This window comes from Stomoxys calcitrans, chromosome 2, assembly GCF_963082655.1.
Source record: "Stomoxys calcitrans chromosome 2, idStoCalc2.1, whole genome shotgun sequence".
Taxonomy (NCBI): Eukaryota; Metazoa; Arthropoda; class Insecta; order Diptera; family Muscidae; genus Stomoxys; species Stomoxys calcitrans.
The window spans coordinates 132,304,557-132,328,899 of NC_081553.1; the positions used below are offsets into that span (position 1 = coordinate 132,304,557).

The window sequence follows — 24,343 nt, forward strand, 5'->3', positions numbered from 1 at the left end:
CTAAGACGCTAAATCCGCGGATCGGTGTGTATGACACCTATATCCGAATCGGGACCCATCTGGGCCAAATTGAAAAATAATGTCGTGTGGCCTAACGCAACACACTGTCCCAAATTTCAGCAAAATCGGATAGTAAATGTGGCTTTTAGGTCTTAAGACCCTAAAACGGTGGATCGGTCTATATGGGGGCTATATCAAGATATAGTCCGATATAGCCTATCTTCGAACTTAACCTGCCTATGGACAAAAAAGAATCTGTGCAGTTCAATATCTCCATTTTTAAAGACTGTAGCATGATTTCAACAGACAGACGGACGGACATGGCTAGATCGTTTTGGATTTTTACGCTGATCAAGAATATATATAAATAAAGAAAAATTCAAATAAAACCCTAAATGAATTTACTGTTGCTGATGCCTTGTAATTCTTAAGGAAGAGTATACCAAAGACGTATTGTACCAATAAAAAATTGCCACTTCGATACTATTGGACCTAGCAAATGGGTGTCGCCATAAAGAGATTTCGAAAATCGCGAAACATATTGCGTCCTTCTCAGCCCGTACACATAACGTATAATGGAGTTGAATGCCACGTTCAAGTTAATTCGGCTCAACGAGTCACAATTTGCAAAAAGTTCGCAGCCGTATATCAGTCCAGGTACCAAAGAGACCATTCATATAAGTTCCATGTTTTTCTGACCCCCTCAAACACTTACTATGTTATTATCAGATTCGTACTCAACTTACAGTTTGGATGTCATAATGTCTCTATGGTCTTTCTAAACACAACTTTTCCGTTTTGTTTTTGTGGAAATTTGTTCATGTTTACTTCTGCTACGTTCTCCAATCATGTCATTGTCATTTGTTCCGTTTTCATTCGTCCACAGAAGACTTGATAAACGCGATTTATGATGGAGGTTATATAGGATACGGAATGGTAAATATTAATGACTTTTTACTTTTTGAATTTTTGTTACCCATATATTTACAAGAACCTTGGTCCCAAAATATCAATCTATCAACTTGTTGTTCAACATAAGTAATCAAACAATGTCGCCTATGAAGACTAGCTATGCACCTACTTTCACGATAATAATTAATTAGACGGCGATGTACTTAAATTAATCATAAGAATGATAACAAAAAAGTCAGCTGGAAAACAACCAAAGAATTTGGATTGAAAATCAAATACAAAATATCGAGGATATTCTGTCCCGAAACGACTAATTCAAGGGCAGGGTGTTGTTTTTTAATTACAATTTATCGACTCATAAAATATATTTACTTTATTCGTTGAATGTGATAAGATAGATGACATGCATTGAACGAAGCGTGATACATAAAATAGTGTTTCCAATTAGAACAAGTGAGTATTTAAAAATAAATAAACCAGTAAAAATGTGTTTAGTTCGGCCGGGCCTAATCTTGGGAATTCACCACCATGGATTCTTCTAAAAATATACTCAAATGAACTTAGTTGAAGACTAATGGTGAGATTGGTTCATATGGGAGCTATAACAGGTTATAGACCGATTTAGACAATACTTACCATGTTTATTGGAAGTCAAAATAAAACAATACGTGGAAAATTTCATCAAATTGGACAACAATTCGGTCTCAAGAAGTCAAATCAAATCTGGAGATCGGTATATATGGCAGCTGTGTCCAAATCTGAACAGATATGTATAGCCGAACGACCTGCGTCAATAATAAGTATCTGTGCAAAATTTCAAGCGGATATCTTCATTCGTTCGAACGCTATCGTGACTTCGAAAGACGGACCTTAGGCGACCCATAATAATATGGGTCCAAGAACAAATAGTTATATGGGACTATGGTCCGGCTTCTGCAGATAAATCTCCACCTTTGTGAGGCCGCTTCGGCGACACTAAAGGTCCGCCTGATGGCAGGGGGATTTGACGTGGTTCTTATCCAGCAACCATGGGTGTGTAGAGGAATGGTTCGTGGACTAAGAATTCCGGGATTTAAACTACTCAAGGGTACGGGAAATGGGAGACACAGAGCCTGTAGTCTAAATGTTTTTCTTCTTCCGTCGCTAAGCATTGAATATTCAGTAGTAGCCAAGCTTGAAATAAACAACGCTCACTACTGGCTGGCTTCCCTATATGCGGCACACGATTCATAGGTGCCGCCTTTAAACCTTAAGTTGCTGATTGAAGTCGCTTCTGCAGGGAAAAATAATCTCATTGTAGGAAGTAACGCTAATGCACAGCACCAGATATGGGGGAATTCGGATATCAACAAAAGGTGTGAGCTGCTTATCGAATACATTATAAGTTGTAATTTGACGATTTGTAATAAAGGGGGTAAACCGACCCTTATTACCAGGAACAGGCAGGAGGTACTAGATGTTACCATTGTATCGGAAGAATATGCGACTGGGATGTGTTGAATGGCCACAGCTTCTCTGATCATCGTTATATTAATTTCAGCCTTGGGGAAAATACTGCAGAAGTGGTCCCTCGGCTGAGGAGAAGAAAGACGAATTGGGATAATTCGGCACACATTCTGCACGACGATCTCTTCTAGTCCTGAAAAGGAAGTGGAAACTGCGAAGGATATAGACATAATAGCTAAGCGAATCATGAAGGCCCTGAATGGCTGGCTTGTGTCAGCACGCCCTAGTGCCAAGCCATGGGGGAAACAGCGACCATGGTAGACCCCAGAACTGGTTAGCCTAAGGAAGGGCTGTAGAAAATCCTTCAACAGGACGTAGCCACAGCGTCACCGCACGACGTTTATAAGGCTAGGAAAAGAAAATACAGGGGTAAACTGCGAGAGGCTCAGAACAAATTGTGGGTGCAGTTCTGCAGCTCCGTAGAGGATATATCACATGCCTCTAGGCTAAGGAAGATTCCATCCTCGAGACCTATTACGGTGGAATATAGTCAGAAGTCAGGCAATGCATAGACAATGTCTAGTGAGGAAACTCTAGAACTACTCGTTGATACACATTTCCAGGGAAGATCTGCAACGGAGCATGTGGCACTAGAAGAGGTTGTCACATGTATGATTTATTGGAGAAATTGTTTCTGAGCAGAAAATCCTTTGGGCGATAACAAATTTCGCCTCCTTTAAGTCGTCAGGCCCTGATGATGTATCACCAATTTAATTACAAGCTGTGTCCGCCAGACTGGCTCCTTGGTTTAGGGAGATATGCTCTGCTTGTAACATGCTGATACGTAAATATCAATAAGATGGAGAGACACAAAGGTAATTTTCATTCCAAAAGCAGGAACACCGAACCATACGAAAGCGGAAGATTTTCGCCTTATTAATCTGCCACCCTTTATGTTGAAGACTCTTGAGAGGTTGATAGAAACATATCTTAGGGCAAACTCCCTGTAGTAGGGACAAGATCACTGAAACAGCCCTTCACGACCTAGTTGACTACATAGAGGGTCAAGGAATATACAATGGTAGCATTGCTTGGCTACCGTAAGAAAGTTTATTAAAAACTTACTTACTAAAATATGCATTAAAGCAGGCTTGGTATCTGTAGATCTAAAAGATGGGTCAGCAGAGGAAGACCTCAGGGAGGTGTACTGTCCCCTCCACTTTGGAACATAGCCGTTAACGATATATTATTGTGTATGAAAGAAGGGCAACGAATGACAGATGGCCACAAAAAGGGGCTGTAAGCGTTCCAAAATTATGTGGCCTAATTTGGACTTGAAGAGGTCTAAAGAATGAAATAAAGAATTTTGAAAATCGGACCACAAATGAAGATTTGACAGCCGAAACAATTTTTTATAATACCGAGATGACCAACTTTAGGAGCCAGCCAAAAGGCGCCTAGAAAACCTAGGGCCTTGAAATTTTGCACACAATCTACCCTATTTTCTCCCATTGTGAGACATCTCAGTCATTTTGTCCGTCATGACAGGACACTGTCTGATGTATGTATGGTCAGGGTAAAAAAACGTTATATTTGTCCAAATTTGTGCAAGAATTAATCGCAAAAAAACATATACTTTCATCGAATTTCAAACGAATTGTTCTTTTTTGCGTGTATTTGGGAAATACATCTAAATCTAAACAGAATTCGATCAAAGTACGTATGTATTAGGGTAGTCCTAGAGTTTCCTCTGGGACTACCAACATTAGGAGATGGATTGAAAGACTCACTTGCAAAGGCCTAGCAGTGGAAATCGTACAATACTAATGTAAAATGCAAATTTTGCCCATGAACATTCCACTCAGGAACAGGAGCAAAACAATACTAATGTTTGGGAGCTATATCTAAAACTGAACTGATTCCTTTAAATTTCTTTAATTATGCCGAGAGTCCTAAGAAAATCCTTTATGGCACATTTCGTTTGATTAGGTTAACAATAAAAGGCTTCGTTCTATCTCTAAAAAGAAGTCTGTCCAAATTTTCAAGATGATCGTATGGAAATTGCAATTTATATTTTGATTACAATTTAGCATGGACAGACAGAAGGACAGAGCTCAATCGAATCAGAAAGTGATTTTGAGTCGGTCGCTATATGCTTATCAAATAAGTCCATCTCTCTTCCATCTGTTTGTTGCAAACAAATGCACTATGTTATAATACCCTGTACCACTGTAGTGATGTGGGGTTTAAAAACGAACAATTAATTAAAAACGTTTTTGTATTGATTATGAAGCATGAATCAACTTGGAGATGCCGGGGTTTGAACCCGGGACTTCTCACATGCGAAGCGAGCGCTCTACCACTGAGCTACATCCCCCGATAATACGTTGCCCACTTTTCTAATCGACTCATATAGTCTGAAGAAAACTCGCATAATCTTAAAGGAGCTAATTGGTTATGTGTGTACATACACTCAGAGATATTTATTAGTAATAAAATGATACAGCACAAAATCTACTGAAAATGAGAAATCAGTTATATTTTGGTAAGACAGCAAACATTTTCTATTGTTTTCAGATGGCAAAAATAACATAAATATGTATTTAAAAAACTTTCATACTAAATCTTAAATTTCCATTTTATGGGTATACATAGAGTCCGGATAGAGTGAACTAATTATTTTATGGCCTCTCAACTTTATTAAGAAATTTAATTTTAGGCAAGATAAGAAAATGGGGTTTATAGCAATAATGTTGTAAAAATATCATAATTTTCACAGTTTAGCCGAAATTTTAGTAAAATAATAAATTTTTCTTAATCGGTATCTTTGAAGATGACGATTTGTCGTTTTGTCATGCCCCATATAGACCGATCCGACGATTTAGAGTCTTAGGCCAATAAAAGCCGCATTTATTATCCGATTTTGCTGAAATTCGGGACAGTGAGTTAATTAAGCCCCTTGACATCCTTCTTCAATTTGGCCCAGATTTGGATATAGCTGCCATATAGATCGATCTCTCGATTGTAGGTTCTGGGCCCATAATAGGCGATGTCGCCGAAATTTGGAACAGTGAGTTAAGTTAAGCTTTCCTTCCTCTTCAATTTGGCTCAGATCGGTACAGATTTGGATATAGCTGCCATATAGACCGATCTCTCGATTTAAGGTTTTGGGGCCCTAAAAGGCGCATTAATTGTCCGATTTCGCCGAAATTTGGGACAGTGAGTTGTGCAAGACTCTTCTACATTTTTCTGAAACTTGGCCCAAATCGGTCCAGATTTAGATATAGCTGCCATAAAGACCGAAATATCGATTTAAAATCTTGGCCCCATAAAAGGCGCATTTATAGTCCGATTTCTCTGAAATTTGACACAGTGACTTATGTTCGGCTCTTCGACATCCGTGTCCGGTTCAGATCGGTTTGTTTTTAGATATAGCTACTTAAAAGACTAATATTTTGTTATACACAATTGAACAATAACTTGTACATATAAGTATTTGGTCCAAATCGTCTAAGACCCCATAAAGTATATTCTTGATCGTCAAGGATTTTAAATCGATCTAGCCATGTCTAAAAATACTTCTTATTAGTGTAGGTCAGTTGGGATTATAAATGGGCCATATCGGTCCATGTTTCGATATAGCTGTCATATAAACCGATCTTGGATCTTGACTTCTTATCCGATTAGGCTGAAATTTAGTATGAGGTGTTTTGTTATGATTTCACACAACTGTGCTAAGCATGGTTGAACTCGGTCTATAACCTGATATAACTGTCATATAAACCGAACTGGGGTTTTCATTTCTTGAGCCTCTAGAGGACGCATTTCTTATCCGATTTGGCTGAAATTTTGCACGACGTGTTTCGCTATTACTTTAAACAACTGTACTTAGTATGGTTTAAATCGCTCTATAACCTGATATAACTGCTATATAAACCGACCTTGAAACTTGACTTTTTGAACCACTAAAGGGCGCAATTCCTTTCCGATTTGGCTGAAATTTTACATGAGCTGAAGTTTTGTTATGACTTCCATCAATTATGCTACGTATGGCTGAAATCGGTCTATTACCTGATATGACATTTTTCGTTTTGATTTCCAACAACTGTGCTATGTATTGTTTAAATCGGTACATGTTTTGATAAAGCTGCCGTATAAACCGATCTTGAATCTTGACTTCTTGTGCCACTACAGAGCGCAATTCTTATCAGATTTGCCTAAAATTTTGCACGACGTGTTTTATTATAACTTTCAACAACCGTGCCAAATGTGGTATAGCTGCCATATAAAACGATGTGGGATCTTGACTTCTTGAGCCTCTAGAGGGCTCAATTATTATATTATAAATTTTGTACAACGGCTTCTCCCATGACCTTAACTTTCCTAAAGCCGAGGTGACCTGTTGAGAATCGCTCGGACGAATTGCGGCCTTGAAATTTTGCACATAATTCAGTTAACTCTTTACCCGTTCTCAAACGGCTGATTTTCAGTTTATTCGATTCAAACCCACTGTAAAGCATCTAGGCATCTTAACGTTCGGAAATCGACTGGATACAGTAAATTGCGGATGGCGTTTCAGTTTTTAAAATATTTGACAGTGTTCTAGCAGACATTCCTTCTTTTTTTTGGAGTCTTCATCAACTTTGGATATAATATGGCGCTTTTCTTCAATAGATGCGCCTTTTCGTTTTGCCATTTGATGCACCTTTACGTTTTGCCATTTTTTTGTCTGTCGTCAGATCACTACAAAAATTATTTTAAACGTATGCTACTTTACAAACCACAGTTTTCTTTATTTTTGAACACGGAAAGCGAAAACAAAGCAAAAAAACTGTGTCTGTCTACAAGTGCGTTAATAATCTACTTTGGACGAGTTTCGTTTTGTTCCAAATTCTTTTTTTTGCGAATTTCATTAAAAAAAATTGCCAAAAGACTCGTTATAGATAGATTAGTTTGTGTGAGAACTTCAACTATCGGTTTAAAAACAATTCGTTACAGAGAAGTATTCGTTATAGAGAAGTTCGCTATAGAGAGGTTTTCAATTTTTATTGGGTATAGTGAACAATCGTTGTAGAGAAGATCGTCTGTATTTCCAATTGCAGGTACATTTAGCTATAGAAAAATCTACATGTTTCCATTTTCATTCATGATTGCCTTTTTTAAAATAGGACTTTGCTAGGAAAAAGCGAACAAGGTACCAACATTTGGTAAAAAAAATACTGCTTTCCCATTTTTAGCACATTTCTGTTGTTGCGGCAATCAGTTTTGCTGTTTTTACCAACAAATTTCTCTGAGTGCAGCAGCAGAAAAATATTTGAAATCGAACAAAATTCAAGGGGACTGTTTAAGTACTATACAGTGCCATAAAGAGAAAACGTGGGTATGAGTGGTATCGTAATATCGATAAATTTTTTTACACCGAAAAAAATTTTGTCCTATCTTTCAAGATTTAAGCCGAAGATAACGAACATGATTTAAAGATGTTAATTTTTCCAACTTTTTAGGGAAACATTTCCTTCTTTGGAACGATCTTTTTACTTGATATTAAAGAATTTTTATTCTTAATAAAATTTTAATAGATCGTTTAACTTATGTATTATTTTTGAATACAACAATTTGTACATGAAGTTCAAAATATCGTTGAATGTTTGGAATTTGACTTTGGGACAATGAGCTTTATACATTTCTTTAATTTTAAGTAAATATTATCACGGCTATTCACAAAACTTTATAGAGATTTGACAGATTACCTTTATAGAACTGCCAAATAAACCTATTTTAAGGTTTCATTAACATTTGTGAATACGGCCGCCTGTTGAAAAATAGAATATTTCAAAAAAAAATTAAATTGAGAGCCATCTGTGAAGCAAAAACTTAACTAGTCTGCAATCGAAATTCGAAACAGAATATTATGTGCATTAGAATGTAGCGCCTTAGATTCGCTCATTTTTACGCAATAATTAACAAAATCTTTCGGTCGAGGAAAAAATCTTTAACTTTAAGCTATTTTTTATGTGTAGACAAGCTATATATAAGATCTGACGATCAGACCCAAGTCTGAGTTTTTCGTATCCGGAAATATATTTTTTTGCTATTTTTTGAAAGGGCACATAATTAAGAAAAATAATTAAAAAAAATCCAATAACTCTCTGTTTAAAAATGTAGTAAAGTAAATGAGCTTTGTTTTTTACGTTTGTACATCCACACTCATTTATTTTATTTCTATGTTTCTGTACACTGTCCGGCCTAATTTTGTTTCAATTACAGCTATAAAAAACGACGTTTCCAAACTCAATGTAGTCGAAGAAGTCGTCAACTCACGACTGGAGATGCCGGGGTTTGAACCCGGGACTTCTCACATGCGAAGCGAGCGCTCTACCACTGAGCTACATCCCCAAGTAACGCGCCGGCTGCCAATAGCCACACTTTTACTTGGTATGCATTAATACATTAGCAACAGCCAATTATTTTTGCCACTTTTGTACGCAGAGTCGTCATTCTCTCGCCATCGTACCATCGGTAACAAAAGGGGTATCGACAATCTAATTTTATTACCTCTTTCTATGTCCCTTGTTTATAAATAGAATTGCTTTGCTTGCCGTGGTTGGTGTGTCATACGTTCATTGCTTGGTGTGGTGTGCTGTGGTGTGGTGTATACTGCAAACTCTACATAACTGAAGTGATTATTGTGAATGCTCGCTCTAGTGTTGGAACTGCCATTTGCAAATTATAGCAAAAACATTTTTTTATTGTAACCACCCTGTTACGAATTCGTTACGTTAGCTCCATTCGCGTATTGAAAGCAACGAAAAAAGGCGAGAGATGGAAAAACTTTACTTTTCAAAAAATGAAATGTTGCCTTTTACTTTAGCTATTTTTCGAACAGGGCAAAGAGACTTAGGTGTCTTGCCAAAGGTAAGGCAAGACTAAGCAAGACATTGGTGTTAGGTTTTTGCATTTTTTTTAAGATATTTTCACGAAACATTATGGGCTACATAGCAGCATGAAAGCAGAATGTTCCGTCTGTTGATAAAAAGTTATTTTAAGTTACAAATTCCCACATACATCGAACTAGATAACAATTCAAATATTGTAAATATTAAAATTTTCTTTTATTTACAGCTAATAGGATTGATATTTGCTATTGGCTGGATGCAAATAGGTGCTGCCCAACACGAAGACATACCTTACGAAAATGTTGAAAATATATGTAGCACCTGCGTATGCTCAGAAAAGTCTGCAAACCCAAAAACTAACCAAAAAGCACATCACATGCTTAACTGCTCCGCGAAGAGATTTAAGCACATCCTGGCACGATGGCCAAACGAGTTTGGTAGATCACAAAAAGGTATGTTGTTGACGCTTCTCGCTTGGACCTTCTCAACCATTTTTTTTGCTTTCTTTCAAAGACACGACCATTGTTGCCAGTTTTTCGGGCAACACAATCGAACTACTGCAGCAGTTACCGGCTACCAATGCCACTCTCAGTTTTGCATGTCGCCATTGTGGTATAAAGTACTTACAATCTCCTACATTTATGGATGTTCCGAATATAGTGGCGCTTGATTTGGCGTACAACACCATCACAGCCGAAGAATTAATACCAGACGTGTTCAGAGGACCCTATCACCTCAACAGTTATGAGTCGATAGCATTGATTGAGTTGGACTTGAGTCACAATCACTTGCAGTCTTTGGATAGGCATCTATTTCAGCATACGCCCAATTTGACAATACTCAATTTGGGCCACAACAACTTCAAGACTTTGGACACACCCACCACGGCGGCGTTGTCATCTGCAATTCGACTTCAGGTTTGCAAATCGTTGGCGATTAAAATTAAATCGCATATATCGAACTAACAATTTTTTTCTTTTAGAATCTGGATCTTTCTTATACTGACATAAATACAATACCTCCGGCAATATTTGAAAAACTTATCTCTTTAAAAACTCTAAATCTGGCGGGAAATAAGTTTGTACACTTACCCAGTAATTTTCGTATGATTGGAAAAACCCTAGACTCTTTGAATTTGGCTGGAAACATGTTCTCCGGCTTTGAGGATAAAACTTTCATGGGACTTGAAAAGCTGACACATCTCAATATTAGTGGGATGGCCCCATTGAAAGGCATACCGAACAATACATTCTCACACCTGAAACACCTTACAAATTTAGATTGTTCCCATAATCCCAATATGGAAAAATTCGACCTCAATGGTTTGATGCAGTCTTTGAATCTAACATACGTAAGTACATGGCAATATTTAATTTTAGCGTTTTCCATACCTACATATATTTTACCGAAACGTCTAGTTTATCATGCGATAATAGACGACAACACGTACTATGCACATAATAGCAAATATTTTGGGAATTATACAAGATATTCAGATTGCTTTGTCTTCTGTTCTAGTGTTCAGTTTAGGATGGGAGCACTTATAAACAATTAATCCAAGTGTAATATGAATGTAAGATTGAGTTAGTACAAAAAATGCATGTAATTATTTATGTTTAACAAGTAAGAGCGTGCTAAGTTCGGACGGTCCGAATATTATATACCCTCCACCATGGATCGCATTTGTCGAGTTCTAATGCTAATGGAGCTATCTTAAGTTACAGTCAGATTCGGCCCATAAATTATTTGAATGCTGAACATTGTGCAAGTCATTGTATAATATTTCATTCCATTCGGATAAGAATTGGGCCTGGTAGGGACTCAAGAAGCAAAATCGCGAGATCGGTTTATATAGGAGCTGTAGCGAGCAAGCTATAGATCGATTCAGACCATATTGAGCACGTATGTTGAAGGTCATGGGAGAAGCTAATGTACAAAATTTCTGCCAAATCGGATGAGAATTGCGCCCTCTAATGCCCAGAAGTCAAGATCCCAGATCGGTTTATATGGCAGCTATATCAGCAGTTCTTGGAAGTCACAAAAAACACCTCATGCAAAATTTCAGTCAAATCGGATGAGAATTGCGCCCTCCAGCGGCTCAAGAAGTCAACACCCCAGATCGTTTTATATGACAGCTATATCAGGTTATGAATCGATTTGAACCATACCTAGTACAATTGTTGGAAGTGATACCAAAACACCACGTGCTTGTCAAGATCAAGATCTGTCAATATGGCAGCTATATAAAAACATGGCTCATTTACAATCCCAACCGACCTACACTTATAAAAAGTATTTGTGCAAAATTTCAAGCGCCTTGCTTTACTCCTTCGAAAGTTAGCGTGCTTTCGACAGACAGACGGACAAGGCTAGATCCACTTAAAATAACATGGCGATTAAGAATATATATACTTTATGGGGTCTTAGACGCATATTTCGAGGTGTTACAAACAGAATGATTAAATTAGTATACCCCCATCCTATGGTGGAGGGTATAAAAAAGTATGATATTTTGTTAAAGTTTTTCGCAACAATTCTGAATGCTGAACAGAACACTCTGTTTTAGAGTTAAAAGTGTTTTTAGTTATTTCAAATATTTTTCATTTATTAATTTTTATAAGAATTTGGCTGTTGTTCATATGAAAAGGCGAAGAGGGTATCTCTCTAACTCATTTACAACATTATATTTTTTGGAATTTTTTAAACCCAAATATTGCATAATTTCATTACAGTTGGACATATCCCATTGTCACCTATCATCGTTAACGTTAAACATCGATCTTTCAATAGTATTAAACAACACCAACGTCACCTGGCCTAACCCTTGGCCTATGTTGAAAACCTTTAAAATAGAAGGTAATGCATGGATGTGTAACTGCGACCTCTTGAAAACTTTAGAATATGCTGGGTCTCACCATATGGTCGAAGGTGACCTGACACGCTGTGATACGCCTTATATCCTTTCTGGTGCTAAATTATCAAATTTAACTGCCTCTCAAGTGTGTTCCATGCAAATACCCGTCAAATATCAAGTTATCGACGAAGATCCTCCACGATTTCGCCGCAAGCGCTATGTAATTTTAACGGTTATCACTGCCTCTGTCGTTGTGGTACTGGGCCTTATGATCGGGTTAATTGTTGTTTGCATACGGAGGCGTTTAAAGCGCGACGACTTTGGTGTAGAGCCCATACGTTATACCAGCGTCAGAAGTAGCAATTTATCAGCTTTCTCACATGGCCACACCAATGGCGCTGCCGTCAATGGCGGAGGCAGGAGTGTAACTTCTCCCGCAGTATGAAGTACAACAAAATGAAAAAGTATTTTTTTTGCGTGCAAAATTTTCCTAATTAGATATTAAGTCTGATTTTAAAATTTATTTTTTAGTTAATTGTATTAAGCTTTAGCTATACATTTTGTAGATATTGGTATAAGTTATAAAAAGTATAAGATTTTTAACCAAAGATTGCTTTTTAATGATAATGCGTACCGCCTTTATATATAAATGTATTTTTATAACTTTCATAAAAGCAAAACTATATTCACCAGTACATTGCCATTGCCACATTTTGTTATTTAAAAACAGTCATGACGAAAAGTTAGACGAATTTTTGCCATTTTCGAAAATAAAAATAAATTTGTGAAAATTACTTAAATTTATTTAAGGTTTATGTTTTATTTTATGTCATGTTTTAATTTCCAATAAATCGTAGCCATTATGGCGATCCCATTTACTTTATACTATTACGATGAAGGATTCAATCTCATGGCAGCCGATTGTACGAACCGAATTGACCCGATGAAGTCCTTCATCGGTAGGTGCTGTCCCTTCAGTGTAAGTGTACAACACACTGCTACAACAACAACAACGACGAACAATTACTAAAATTCAATAAAAATTTAAGGTTTTATGCCACAGTCGTACACCAGAGCCAGAACCATCCCGGTACGGGAAATCTGAGCTCCGATTTGTATGGTGTTCGTCATCACGAGAAACTCAGCTGAGAGCTACCGGGCTATAAGTCTATAAGTTGCGATTAGTCACATGCTTCGTACGGAGTAGCTGCAATTGCATTCGCGGACAATCAACGATCTACAACAACAACATAGTTTGGACAAAATTAAAAAAAAAATAAAGTTACATTTTTATTAAAAAAAATTGACAACATTTTCTAGCGCTTCTAGCACACAATCGCTGGCGAAGTGGACAGCAATTGTGTAGACGAAAATAAGTCCGGAACATTTAGTTTGACCCCAGGTCAAAGTATCAACACTTGAGAATGAAAATCACTTCAGTTGGGCATTTGTCGGCTTAAATTCTAGTACTTGCGTTCGGTTAATGCAAACACTTGGAGTTTCTTTAATTTGAAAATTTTTCTCGTCAGAGAACACAATATTCGGAAATGCACCATCTTCTTCGAGAGAAAAATGAAAATGATTTGGTTTATTTAAATAATCCTCAATGTGACCAAAAAGCCCGTTAATAAAATATGAGAAAATTAAATACTCACATTGGTCATTAAAAACACAAAAACAAAATAAAACAAGTATGGAAGGTAAAAGTCGACACCTACCCTATAAGTGGAAATTGGGAGCTAGATCTAAATCCTAACCACCTTCGACCAAACTCTTTAGATATTGTGGTAATCGTCGAGATAAGCGTTGTGGAAAATTTTGGGAAGATTGGTGAATAAATGCGCTTCTTGCTTGGTCCAGAGGTGAAAATCGGGCGAATATTATGTGAGCTGCGAAGCTGATTTCTATGAAATTCACCAGTAATGTCGAGAGTCAGAAGGAAATTCTTTCTCCCAAATTTCGAGTGAATCAGTTAACGAATGACCACCTTATTGCAATATTACTCCAAATCGGACGAACATATGTGTGGGAGCTATATCGAATTCTGGGCCAATATCGACCATGCTCCTTAGATATTGTGGAGGAGATATTGTAGAGGAAAGCGTTATGCAAAATTTTTGGGAGATTAGTAGCTACATGCGCTTACAAAGGCTCATGAAGTTAAAATCGGGCGATACATATAACATATGGGAGCTATATCTAAATCTAATCAGATTTTGATAAATGTAATTAGAGAAACTTTCTAGTTATTTTCTTTTCTTTATTTCTAATTAGAGAAACTTTCGTAGGAATCGGTTGAAAAATTACAATATTATTGCAATATAAGCTCCAAATTTAAACCGATTTTTTCCAATTTCAATAGACTTCGTCTCTAATGGCGGGTACGATGATCGTTTTCACCGTTGAAACACATGTTTTTTACGGTTTCTTTTTTGAGACACTAAAAAAATCCCAATGATAACATAATTCTTTTATGATTTTTTTTTTGTAAGTAATGAGGGAATGTCCTACTGATTGAAATCATCAAGTTCTTTTGCTTCAAAATCTATTAACTACAAATAGTAATCATGAAAAAATTTCGCTAAAAGTGAACATAGTACAACCCTTAAACCGAAAAACGTACCTGTATCAATGTAAAGACGATGTGTGAAATCCTGCGAACTTTTGTATTAAAGTTGCAACAAATGAGACTAAGTTTGGATGTATAACACATTCGTAATGTATTACACATTTAGAAAACAGCAAATAATATAATTTTGGAATGCAATAATTCTTGCCATAATTCTAAACCATTTCCGTAACCCAATAAACATTTTGAAATGTCTGCTTTCAAATTCCTTTAGCTGTAACATTCTATAGAAGAATTGACCATGGATTCCAATAAAAGTAGATGTTTGCTCATAAATATTACAAATACCATCGCTCTTTATTTACAAAAGTTAAATACAATTCTTAGATAAATAAGTCGAGTAATTAGGAAAAATATTTAGAATAAAATATGTGCAAAATGTTTAACAAAATAAAAACGAACATTCAAATAACAACTTGTATATTACATATAAAAAAAATGGTGCATGTTAAACATTCCAATTTCATGCACCCAAACTTTCCTGTAAACTAACACTTCAATTTGAGATAATGTAAATAATAGATTCCTGAGGCCTAATTAAGACATCTGAATTTCATTCAATGTTTTGAAGTCTTCATTCATGTTTTGCTTTATGTCGACATCGAAATGCACATTAAAAAAGAGAACTTTAGGATTGAGAAAAAATATTCTCGCTCTTATTTCGAGCTCTTTTGAGCAAAAGACGAGTTTGATGATATTTTATTTTAAAAAAAGTCTATGGTAGTTCCACTTCAAGGCCGGCATTGTTGTCCAACTTATACCAGAGGCAAGCACTTCATATTTTGTGAATTCATTTTCCGTCGTTTGTCCTTCCTTGTTTTCCGGAATACAAGTCATAATTAGGACGCGGGGGTTTTACATGCATCAGTCCCCTGTTGTTTTCATGTGTCCTCTTTCGTAACCGCATGGATCGACAAATATCTTATTTACTTATGGCGTCTAAACAAAAGATTCACCACTTTCTAAAATATCTTCATCTCCTAAAGCATTGGACGCTGATGGTAGAGCGTCCAATTTAAATAAATTAATGGGCTGTTTTTGTGCTAAAAAGCTGCGCATTTCCGCAAAATTATCCATTTCTTTCAATTTTTTTGTACGCCGTTCAAACTCCAAATCTGCACTGCCCTCACTACCATCATCTGATACATTTTCGACGCACTGCTGTTCTTTCGAAGCATTTACTATTTCGGTCAAATCTTCGTCAGTACTTTCCTGCTCGTTGTCAAACAATTCATCAACATTTATTCCTTTGGCTGCCAGTACTTCACGTTCCTTTTCCAACATGACCTTGCGTATAGGGTCAATACGACCTTTAAGTTGTTTAAGAACCGGTCTAAATCTCCCTTTAGTTATGCGTCTTTCAAAATTCAATATTTCCATGTCTTCTTTGCGCTGCTCCAGTTGTTCTTTTTCTAATTGCTCTTGCTCAATCTTGGCTTGTTTTTCGTCAAACATATAGGCATAAAAATCGTCCCTCGGCTCGGCTTCATTCATATTCTGTGAAATCTCAACACGTAGAAAGTTTTCAGGGAATTCATCATCAGTTTCATGGGATTTATGGTCACTCTTCTCGCTGTCGTCTTTTAAATCTAATTTGCTGGTCAAAAACTTATTGTAGACCAACATAAGGCGTTGAAAATCGTCAAAGCAAAGAGATAGGGCATTTTCAATGCTTCGCATATTGTTTGCTACTTCGACTAAATGTTTGGCGTTATCCTTTTTCACATTTTCGGTTTCGGTCAGGCGCTGCAGGGTGATGTCCAGAGCTTGGCATTCGCCGGCTACAGCCACCATACGAGCACTCAGCTTTAATGAAGAGTCTTGCAGAATACCCACTGGGTCGTTTCTTGTTCTAAGCGCTCTATTGGCGTTCAATTCTTCTAACTCAAGGGATTTTTTTTTGTTCTGCTCAACCGCAAGATTCTTAAAATGATTTTCCTCCTCAAGCACTAACTGTCTTATAAGGCAATCAATTTTCTTCAATTCATCATTAAGCTGACTTAGGGAGGGTTTTGTGGAGATGGTTAAAGCTAAACGCAGCAGAAATTGCGATTGGACGTATGCGAAAATGTTGTGAAAATCCTAAGAAAGTAGATATCAAAAAATAATTAATATTAAAAAATGATTTATGTATAAATGCGTTCTAATGGATTAAGGTGATTAGGACTACGAAGTCACTTATGCAAAATAGGTGCGGCAAATTATAGCATGTGTAGGGCATGTGGGGAAGATGAGGAGAAGTTGCACCAGGTCGCAGACAGAGGAAACAGGTTTTGGTGTTAAAAGTTATGCGCTTCACAACTTAAAATTTTTGGAAAACTACATTTCGAATTATGATGAAAATTGTAAAAAAATTTTAAAATTATTTGAAAATAAATTTTTTCTTTAAGTTTTGGTTGGTAATTTTAAAATATTGAAGCCTAAAAAATGAGAAAAAATCTAAAATTAAATAAAAAATTACTCCACTTAGTTACCATTTTTCCACAAATTTTTACTTTGAAAAGACATAACTAAGCGCTTAAAAGGCGTAGCACCCTTTTCATTTTATAGCCTTAACACTTATGTGTCATATGGCGTTTAAATAAATCATTCAATTATCTTATTCAGTTCAAAAGATATGATTTTTGTAACGAAAAAACTAAAACCGCGCCACTGTGCCTTGGTGCATTTGACACACATTGCCCGGCTTTCGCGGCTAAAAGACACCGGCACTTAGGTGGGGACACAATGCCTGGCATAAACCAACTTAGGGCCGTGGTATGGAAAATAATTAGGGATTTTATAAGTAGCACGCAAAAAGGTTATGGGCCGATTTGACACATACATGGCACATATATTGGATACGAATTACACCCTCTGGAAGCTCAAGAAGTCAAAACAATATATATCAGCTATACACAACATGGTCCGATTTTGTCTATTTACAATCCCAACCGACCTACACGAATATGAAGTGTTTGTGTAAAATTTCAAGTGCCTAGCTTTAATTTTAATTTAATTTAAATTTATTTAACGGACGGACCGACATGACTAGATCGACTTAAAGTGTAATGACACAGAAAATCCTCTTAGACGAAAATTTCAAGGTGTTGCGAATGGAATGACGAAATTTGGGATGTGCCATTATATCAGCTTTAAACCAACTTAAGGGTAATAATAGTAAACAAATTTCTATACGTAAAGAGTAAATAATGAGCGGCATCGACATTTCAAGGTTCCACTTTAATTATTATAAAGGGCTGCACAAGCCGAATTGAATGAATACGTTTTTGCTGTGTTAGCATGCCACTGTCGTTTTAAGTTAGGCTGTAAAAATTAGAAAAAAGACGAAGGCCACCACAACTGCATACGACACTCCCAGATAAATGCACTACCTGTGCCCAAGCGCGGCATGGCGTGAAGTATGGTTGCCCAAAAAGTAATTGCGGATTTTTTAAAAGAAAGTAAATGCATTTTTAATAAAACTTAGAATGAACTTTAATCAAATATACTTTTTTTACACTTTTTTCTAAAGCAAGCTAAAAGTAACAGCTGATAACTGACAGAAGAAAGAATGCAATTACAGAGTCACAAGCTGTGAAAAAATTTGTCAACGCCGACTATATGAAAAATCCGCAATTACTTTTTGGGCAACCCAATAACATACAAGTAAGTGACAATTATCTAAGGTAGAAACATGTAAGAACATTCTAAGTTCGGCCGAGCCGAATCTTGGGAACCATAGATTCTGCTAAAAATTTACACAAAATAAATTTAGTTGAAATATAAAGCTTCTAAGAACCGAACAAGGATAATGGAGAGATCTGTTTCTATGGGAGCTATATCAGGTAAAAGAACGGCTTGGACGCTACTTGGCATAGTTTTTGGAAGTCGTATCAGAACACTACGTGCAAAAATTGCGCAATCCAGGAGCTCAAAATGTCAAATCGGGAGGTCGGTTTATATGAGAGCTATATCAGGTTATAGACCGATTTGGCCAGTACAAAACTCAAAATGTTGAAACGATGATTTTCATTTTGTTCAAAACTGCTTAAGTGCAACCTACCTCACCAAAAATTTTTTTGGGAATTGTGTGGTTTGAAAATCTTAATTTTCTCCTTAAAATCAGTCTCAAAACAATTTTACCAGACTTTATAAAAAAACACTCAAGCCAGGTTAACCGGGTGTCTGCAGTGCAGACTTTGCACCATTCTTATTCCTAGAGAGGACGGTTGTGGTTATTAGTTCACTTCTGTGTTCTAGGCACCCTTCATATGCAAAAGTAGATATGTTAGTTAACAATTGTCTGTGCATTAGCTCTAAAAACCTAGCAGAAACCAGGTTCCTTAAATGGAGACCTAAATGGATAATTTCTTTTTTCAACACATCGCAATATTGTGAATTTTTTGTAATGAGATTTTTCGTATTTTTAAATGAGATCAATATGGAAACAGTTGGCTTCGTATTTTGTGAGATAGTGTGCTAAACGCAAGGTCCAGATATAAATTTGGAGCTGTTGTCATTTTGTTTAAATCTAAAGGGGTTTCCTTTAATTGATCTTTTTGGAAAACAAGTTATAATTTAGCAATATATCGCCAAAAATTACTCACTTTTATATGTTTGGGACTATAATCGGTAACATTATTCTTAAAGTAGTCACATTCTTTTAGATCTTCCATAGGCGCATAATACTGTGTAAATCGGGCGGGTATGGGATATTGAGCTTCTAACTTTCGGGTGGCCTCAAACAATATCTCCGTGACCTCCTTGGCCGCTGTTATACAATCCCACGCCCTTTCAATTTGGCGAGATCTGAAATACATAAAGTGTACACAATTTTCAATGCATAAAAACATATCCATTCCCTTTAATCCTCTTACTCAATTAATTCCATTTGTTTCATAATTATGATCTCATTGAAATACGTCATATTTCGACGTATACAATTGCCGAAATCATCAATTGTGCGTATGAGATTTTCCAATTCGCGTTCTACAATTTTATTCCGAAATCCAAAGACTGTCTTTACTGCGTATAAAGCACTAAAGCCACCAGCAAACACTGCAGTTGGCATCAGTATTAAACGCATAGCACGTGGTGTAATGAAATGCTCCAAAACTGTTGACCCCAATAGAAAGCATGTATTACGGGCGGTAAATATTTCAGGCCAAAACAGTTTACTGCTAATTCTACCGATGCGGTTGGCAAAATCAGTGGTATCTTTTCCCTTATCCTGCTTCGGAGACATGGCCGGATGGTCTTGCATGAAAACCATGCATTGCTCCAAGGCTTCTACGTGATCAACCAGCAATCTCTTAGAATACAATATTTTGTGTATGAGACTGTCTCGGGCCGCCTGAAAGGACGAAATAACGCTGTAATTAACTTACTTTAATTTAACTATCTGCCAATTGCAGTACTTTTTTCTGTTTTAGTTCGTCCGAGAGTTGAGGACTTAGCTTTAGATCCAACTATAAAATGAAAAACAAAAGCATATTGAAAATGTAATGAGACAAGTTATGTAAATAAATATAAATTACACTCACCTTCATATTTTTTTTATTTTTGTGGGAGTCAGGTAATTGTTTAAATTATATTAGGCATTCCTACAAAAATGAAATAAAAGACAATCAGTAGGAATGAGAGGATGAATGAAACTCTCACGACTAGGGTTCCCAAAGCTATTTTCGACTAATCGATTAATCGACTTTATGTGTATAAAAAAGTAAAGTAAACTTTTGTTGGATAAAAAAGATGAATAATCGACTTTGCAATCGAAAAAAGTCGAAATGACGAAATAGTCAAAATGGATTTATTGTAGTTTCAGGTGAATTCGTGCCGCCGACTGCTTAGTATTCTTTAACTTTGTTTGCCCTTTCTTTTTTCTCTCTTAATATATTATTGAGATTTAATATCAGGATATTGTCCGTCTCTCTATTCAAAGAGTAGCACAGCAAATAACTTTCAAAAGTAAAGGTAGGTATTATATTCGCTTTTCGGGAAATCTTTCGCCTATTACTTTTTTTCAATTAGCAAAAAACTTACTGATTTCATTCAGTACGACATTCCCCCTTACTTATGGGGAAATTTTAATAAAATTATTATTTTATCATTGTTATTTGTGTAGTGTTTCAAAAAAGTAATCGCGAAAACTGAGTTTTCAACGGTGAAAAACGAACATAGTACCAGCCATGAGGTAAAATGTGTGATGCTGTTAAAAAGCATTATCCGTATCGCGATTTCTGCCATTTTACTCTCTTTAGAAAAATTTCCAAGCAAAAGTACGCGAACCACTTCCAAAGAAAATTATAGAACTGCTGATTTTTGTTTTGTTTGGTTTTTTATTTGCTTACTTAGGAAAACAATTGTTTTAAAATAAAAAAATACTGGCGATACTTGTGAGGTATCTTCCTTAAATACCTGATTATGCTCTCGTAAGTGTAGACCAAATGTATCCTAAATGTAAAGAGCCAATTATGCTTATTACAAAACGTAGCATTCGACATTTCAAACAAAACAATTTTTTTAACAAAAAAAGACCTGAAGGTGAGAGAGGGTCTGACGTCGAAGAACTTCAGTCATAACTCAAGGGAAGGTCGGAGAACACGGCCCTCTACGCAGTGATGTGAGAAGTTGAGACCTCTCTCCAACTGAATGTGTACGCGATGGCGGCGAATTCTTCTTCTCGAATATTGAAAGGGCATTTCACAACGAGGATATGGGTCGACAGTCATCGCCCTCAGCCGTACGGGGAGACAGAATACGGCCAAATGTACACACAACATTTCAGGGAGAGCTATGTGCCATAATGATAGACGCAAAAGAAATTCTGGGAAGGGATTTAAAGTTTTGGAAATCAATTGTTGTTGCTGATGTTTTAGCCAAATTGGTATGTGGAGGTAGCGATTCTCGTCAAGCTCGTTCCGGTCACCGATCACCGCGGGAACATTATGACCATTGGTTATTAAAAGACGACAATAGATCGCCTTGTCACATCGAGTATCACAGGCACTCAGTATTTAAGCAAGAGACGTTGCCGCCCGGTCACTCACGGAGACTCTCCTTTCGATACTGCTCAATGTCCGCGATTGCAATTGCAGCTGTGGACTCGGCCGGTGGGTCTCAGCTGAGCTTCTCGTAATGACGTTGAACACCAAAAAAATTGGAGCTCAGAGTTTCAACTGATGTGGTACTTATAATCATCGCGTGTGGGGTCGAAATCAGTATGTGTATATGCGGCCCTCAGGCCGTGGACTCCAGTACAGTGAGGTCGAAGTGCTTTGAGAAGTGTGTGGAATCCCTGGAAAGACCCCAGTTTCACGACATAGTGCTAACATGGATTAGAGGATACGACAGCGCCGTATTGGCGTTTACCCCTTCTTTGTTTTAATTTCTTGTTATCACATATGCCTCACTTTTTTCAAAACATTTACTTTTCGCAACAAGTCGGAATGGCCACCTTTTCATGGTTGTCTACCCATTCAACCTTTATTATTAACAATAAATGTTCAAATGCCACAGGATTTGATAGGAGAATAGGAGTTTTCTAAACATAAATTTTTAGTTTTGAAATTTCTTTGAACTTAAATTTTTATCACCTGACACGAAAACGGAACGTAACATTTTGTTTTTACTGAATTCTACTTTCCGTTTACGGTTGACAGACGTTCGGTAATCGTTTGCATGCGTTTTCATAAAGCACGTTTTCTTACATTTACAGTATGTTTACGAGAGCAAGGCTCTATTACGCGCCATGTAGTTGTGCTATGTCATGTCAAATTTAGCACATGTTGAGTAGTACATGTAGTGTGATACAAACGAAACTAACATATGAAAATATGTTTTGAAGTAAACAGCTGAGTACAATTTTTTCTCGCGAAGTGCACTACCTGTCAACGAGTTTTGGTTGTGTGTGTGTATTATAGTTAAGAATCATAACACACAACAACAAAATATTGAGAGCACTTTCTGTCAAAATCAGTGTTTAGTGCAACTCTGATTTTGAGTATGTTACTAATTCGCGCCATTTTTCGTTGTTTGTGTGTTATTATTCTTAACTATAATACACAACCGAAACTGGTTGACAGATAGTGTACTTCGCGAGAAAAAATTGTACTCAGCTGCTAACGGTACTCTACCTGGTAATTATGCCATGATTTCAATAAACTACAAACACAAAACTGTACTTTTGTCCATTATTGTTAAATAACAACATTTTAGAATCCCGTTACCAATGATATTAAACAATAATTTTACTTATTTTATGCCAGATAAGTCGTTTAAATTTAGTGACGTCTGCCCAAAACGCAGGCGGCTAAGTTAAGCCGCACGCAAGTTGGTTACCAAAATACTAATGAATTTACAATTACTGACATGGGACTTTGCTCAATGAAACGTTAAAATTTGCTGTTCTGTCAAAAATCTTACTAGCCCCTGGGCTATTCAAAAATTATTCACCACACTTAACGTATGGGGAAGATGGTCGCTGAGAATGGTAAGGAGCCGCCCTCTTACGCCAGAGTGGCAAGGAATCACAATAGATATGAGCTGTCTTATGCATTCATCAATATCGGCTGTGCATCCGGTAGGATTCCACCAGATCATCCGTCTCAAGTGGAGGATCTGGTTAACGATCGGAATTTTGAACATGTGTGGAACTCTGTAGAGGGTCCACCCATACAAATGATAAGCTGCGAGTTTAGAGGAGACATCCTTACGCTGCGTTTTGTGTCGGCGGAATGTATTGATACCGTCAAACAGCTCTTCAGAGGCAATCACGCTTCCTGGGAGGGCGCAAAGCTCGACCTGGTGAGATAGATGGCGGTCTTCTTCAAGGGATGTGGCAGTAAATTTGCGACGGAACGCATGTTGGGATTCTTGGGCAAGCAAAACGAAGGTTTGGTCGCAGAGAAGTGGAAGGTCTTCCACAGAGGAGAAGGAGAAAGAAACTCTTTTTGTGGTTGGCATTGATCAAGTCTCCGTGACAAGTTTGGCTAAGACTAAAACCATGGCACGGGAGCAAAGCTGTCCTTTTCAAGGTTGGGAAGACTGGGATAGGCAGAGATTTTCATTCTGCGACATCAGACCGTGCAATGGCAGGTGACTCAACACCATCCAACAAACAGAGGGCCGAAAGAAAGACTAGAAGAAGCAAAGATTTTAATACTAAAATATCAGGCTGTGCAGTGGCGAGAGATCCAACACAGCCTAACAAACAGGAACCCGACGACGGACCCATCATCGACTTAAAAATTCGGAATACTGGGATAGGTAAAGGTCCTAATATTGCAACATTAGGCAGCGCAGCGGCAGGAGTCTCAATGCAACCCAAGGACAGGGGGCCGATGATGAAATCATCACCTACTCCCAGGAAGCCCATTTACTTAAGATTTGGAAGGCAAAGATCCTAGTATTGAAACATCAGGCAGTACAGAAACTGAGTAGCCTTTCATTATTATATATTTATACTTAAGAAAAAATTTTTATAATATTTTAAATTAAATGTAGTCCATTAATCAAATAAGGTCTTAGGGCTTGGCTAACATTTGAGCAAATAAATAAAAAAAAAAATGGAAATCCAATACAGCTTAACGAACAGAGACCCGACGATGGAACCATTACCGACTT

At 37.0% G+C, this 24,343-nt stretch overlaps 2 protein-coding genes and 2 non-coding genes across 10 annotated transcripts in view; 1 reads left to right on the top strand and 3 right to left on the bottom strand.

The window, feature by feature from the left end:
* LOC106087944 (phospholipase A2 inhibitor beta) overlaps nt 1–12,908 on the top strand; it is a 36,217-nt gene extending 23,309 nt beyond the window's left edge. For 5 of the 7 annotated variants that reach the window (XM_013253164.2, XM_013253167.2, XM_013253169.2 and 2 more), the window contains 4 exons: nt 9,481–9,706; nt 9,768–10,171; nt 10,237–10,605; nt 11,987–12,908. In XM_013253164.2, coding sequence (XP_013108618.2) covers nt 9,481–9,706; nt 9,768–10,171; nt 10,237–10,605; nt 11,987–12,553 — 1,566 coding nt within the window. In that variant the 3' untranslated portion in view covers nt 12,554–12,908. Of the gene's footprint in view, nt 1–8,737; nt 8,890–9,195; nt 9,274–9,480; nt 9,707–9,767; nt 10,172–10,236; nt 10,606–11,986 lie in introns of those variants that run through there. The other 2 variants (XM_013253171.2, XM_013253165.2) reach the window with 2 other exon arrangements.
* Trnaa-cgc (transfer RNA alanine (anticodon CGC)) lies at nt 4,664–4,735 on the bottom strand. The gene has a single exon. It is a non-coding gene; the product is annotated as a tRNA-Ala (tRNA).
* On the bottom strand, nt 8,683–8,754 carry Trnaa-cgc (transfer RNA alanine (anticodon CGC)). The gene has a single exon. It is a non-coding gene; the product is annotated as a tRNA-Ala (tRNA).
* A 2,101-nt stretch (nt 12,909–15,009) lies between the features above and the next one.
* On the bottom strand, nt 15,010–20,379 carry LOC106087943 (uncharacterized). The gene is made up of 5 exons (XM_013253163.2): nt 20,263–20,379; nt 20,137–20,187; nt 19,597–20,072; nt 19,327–19,528; nt 15,010–16,819 (listed from the first exon to the last, which is right to left on the bottom strand). Exons 1-5 carry the CDS (start codon nt 20,266–20,268, stop codon nt 15,677–15,679), a joined length of 1,878 nt encoding a protein of 625 aa, XP_013108617.1. The 5' UTR covers nt 20,269–20,379; the 3' UTR covers nt 15,010–15,676.
* Nucleotides 20,380–24,343: the final 3,964 nt, after the last annotated feature.

Bases quoted from the DNA above. Each gene is read 5' to 3' on its own strand.
- LOC106087943 (XM_013253163.2), bottom strand. The intron at 20,073-20,136 runs GTACTGCAATTG...TCGTCCTTTCAG, and splicing joins ACGAACTAAAACAGAAAAAA to GCGGCCCGAGACAGTCTCAT. The intron at 19,529-19,596 runs GTAAGAGGATTA...TATGTATTTCAG, and splicing joins AAACAAATGGAATTAATTGA to ATCTCGCCAAATTGAAAGGG.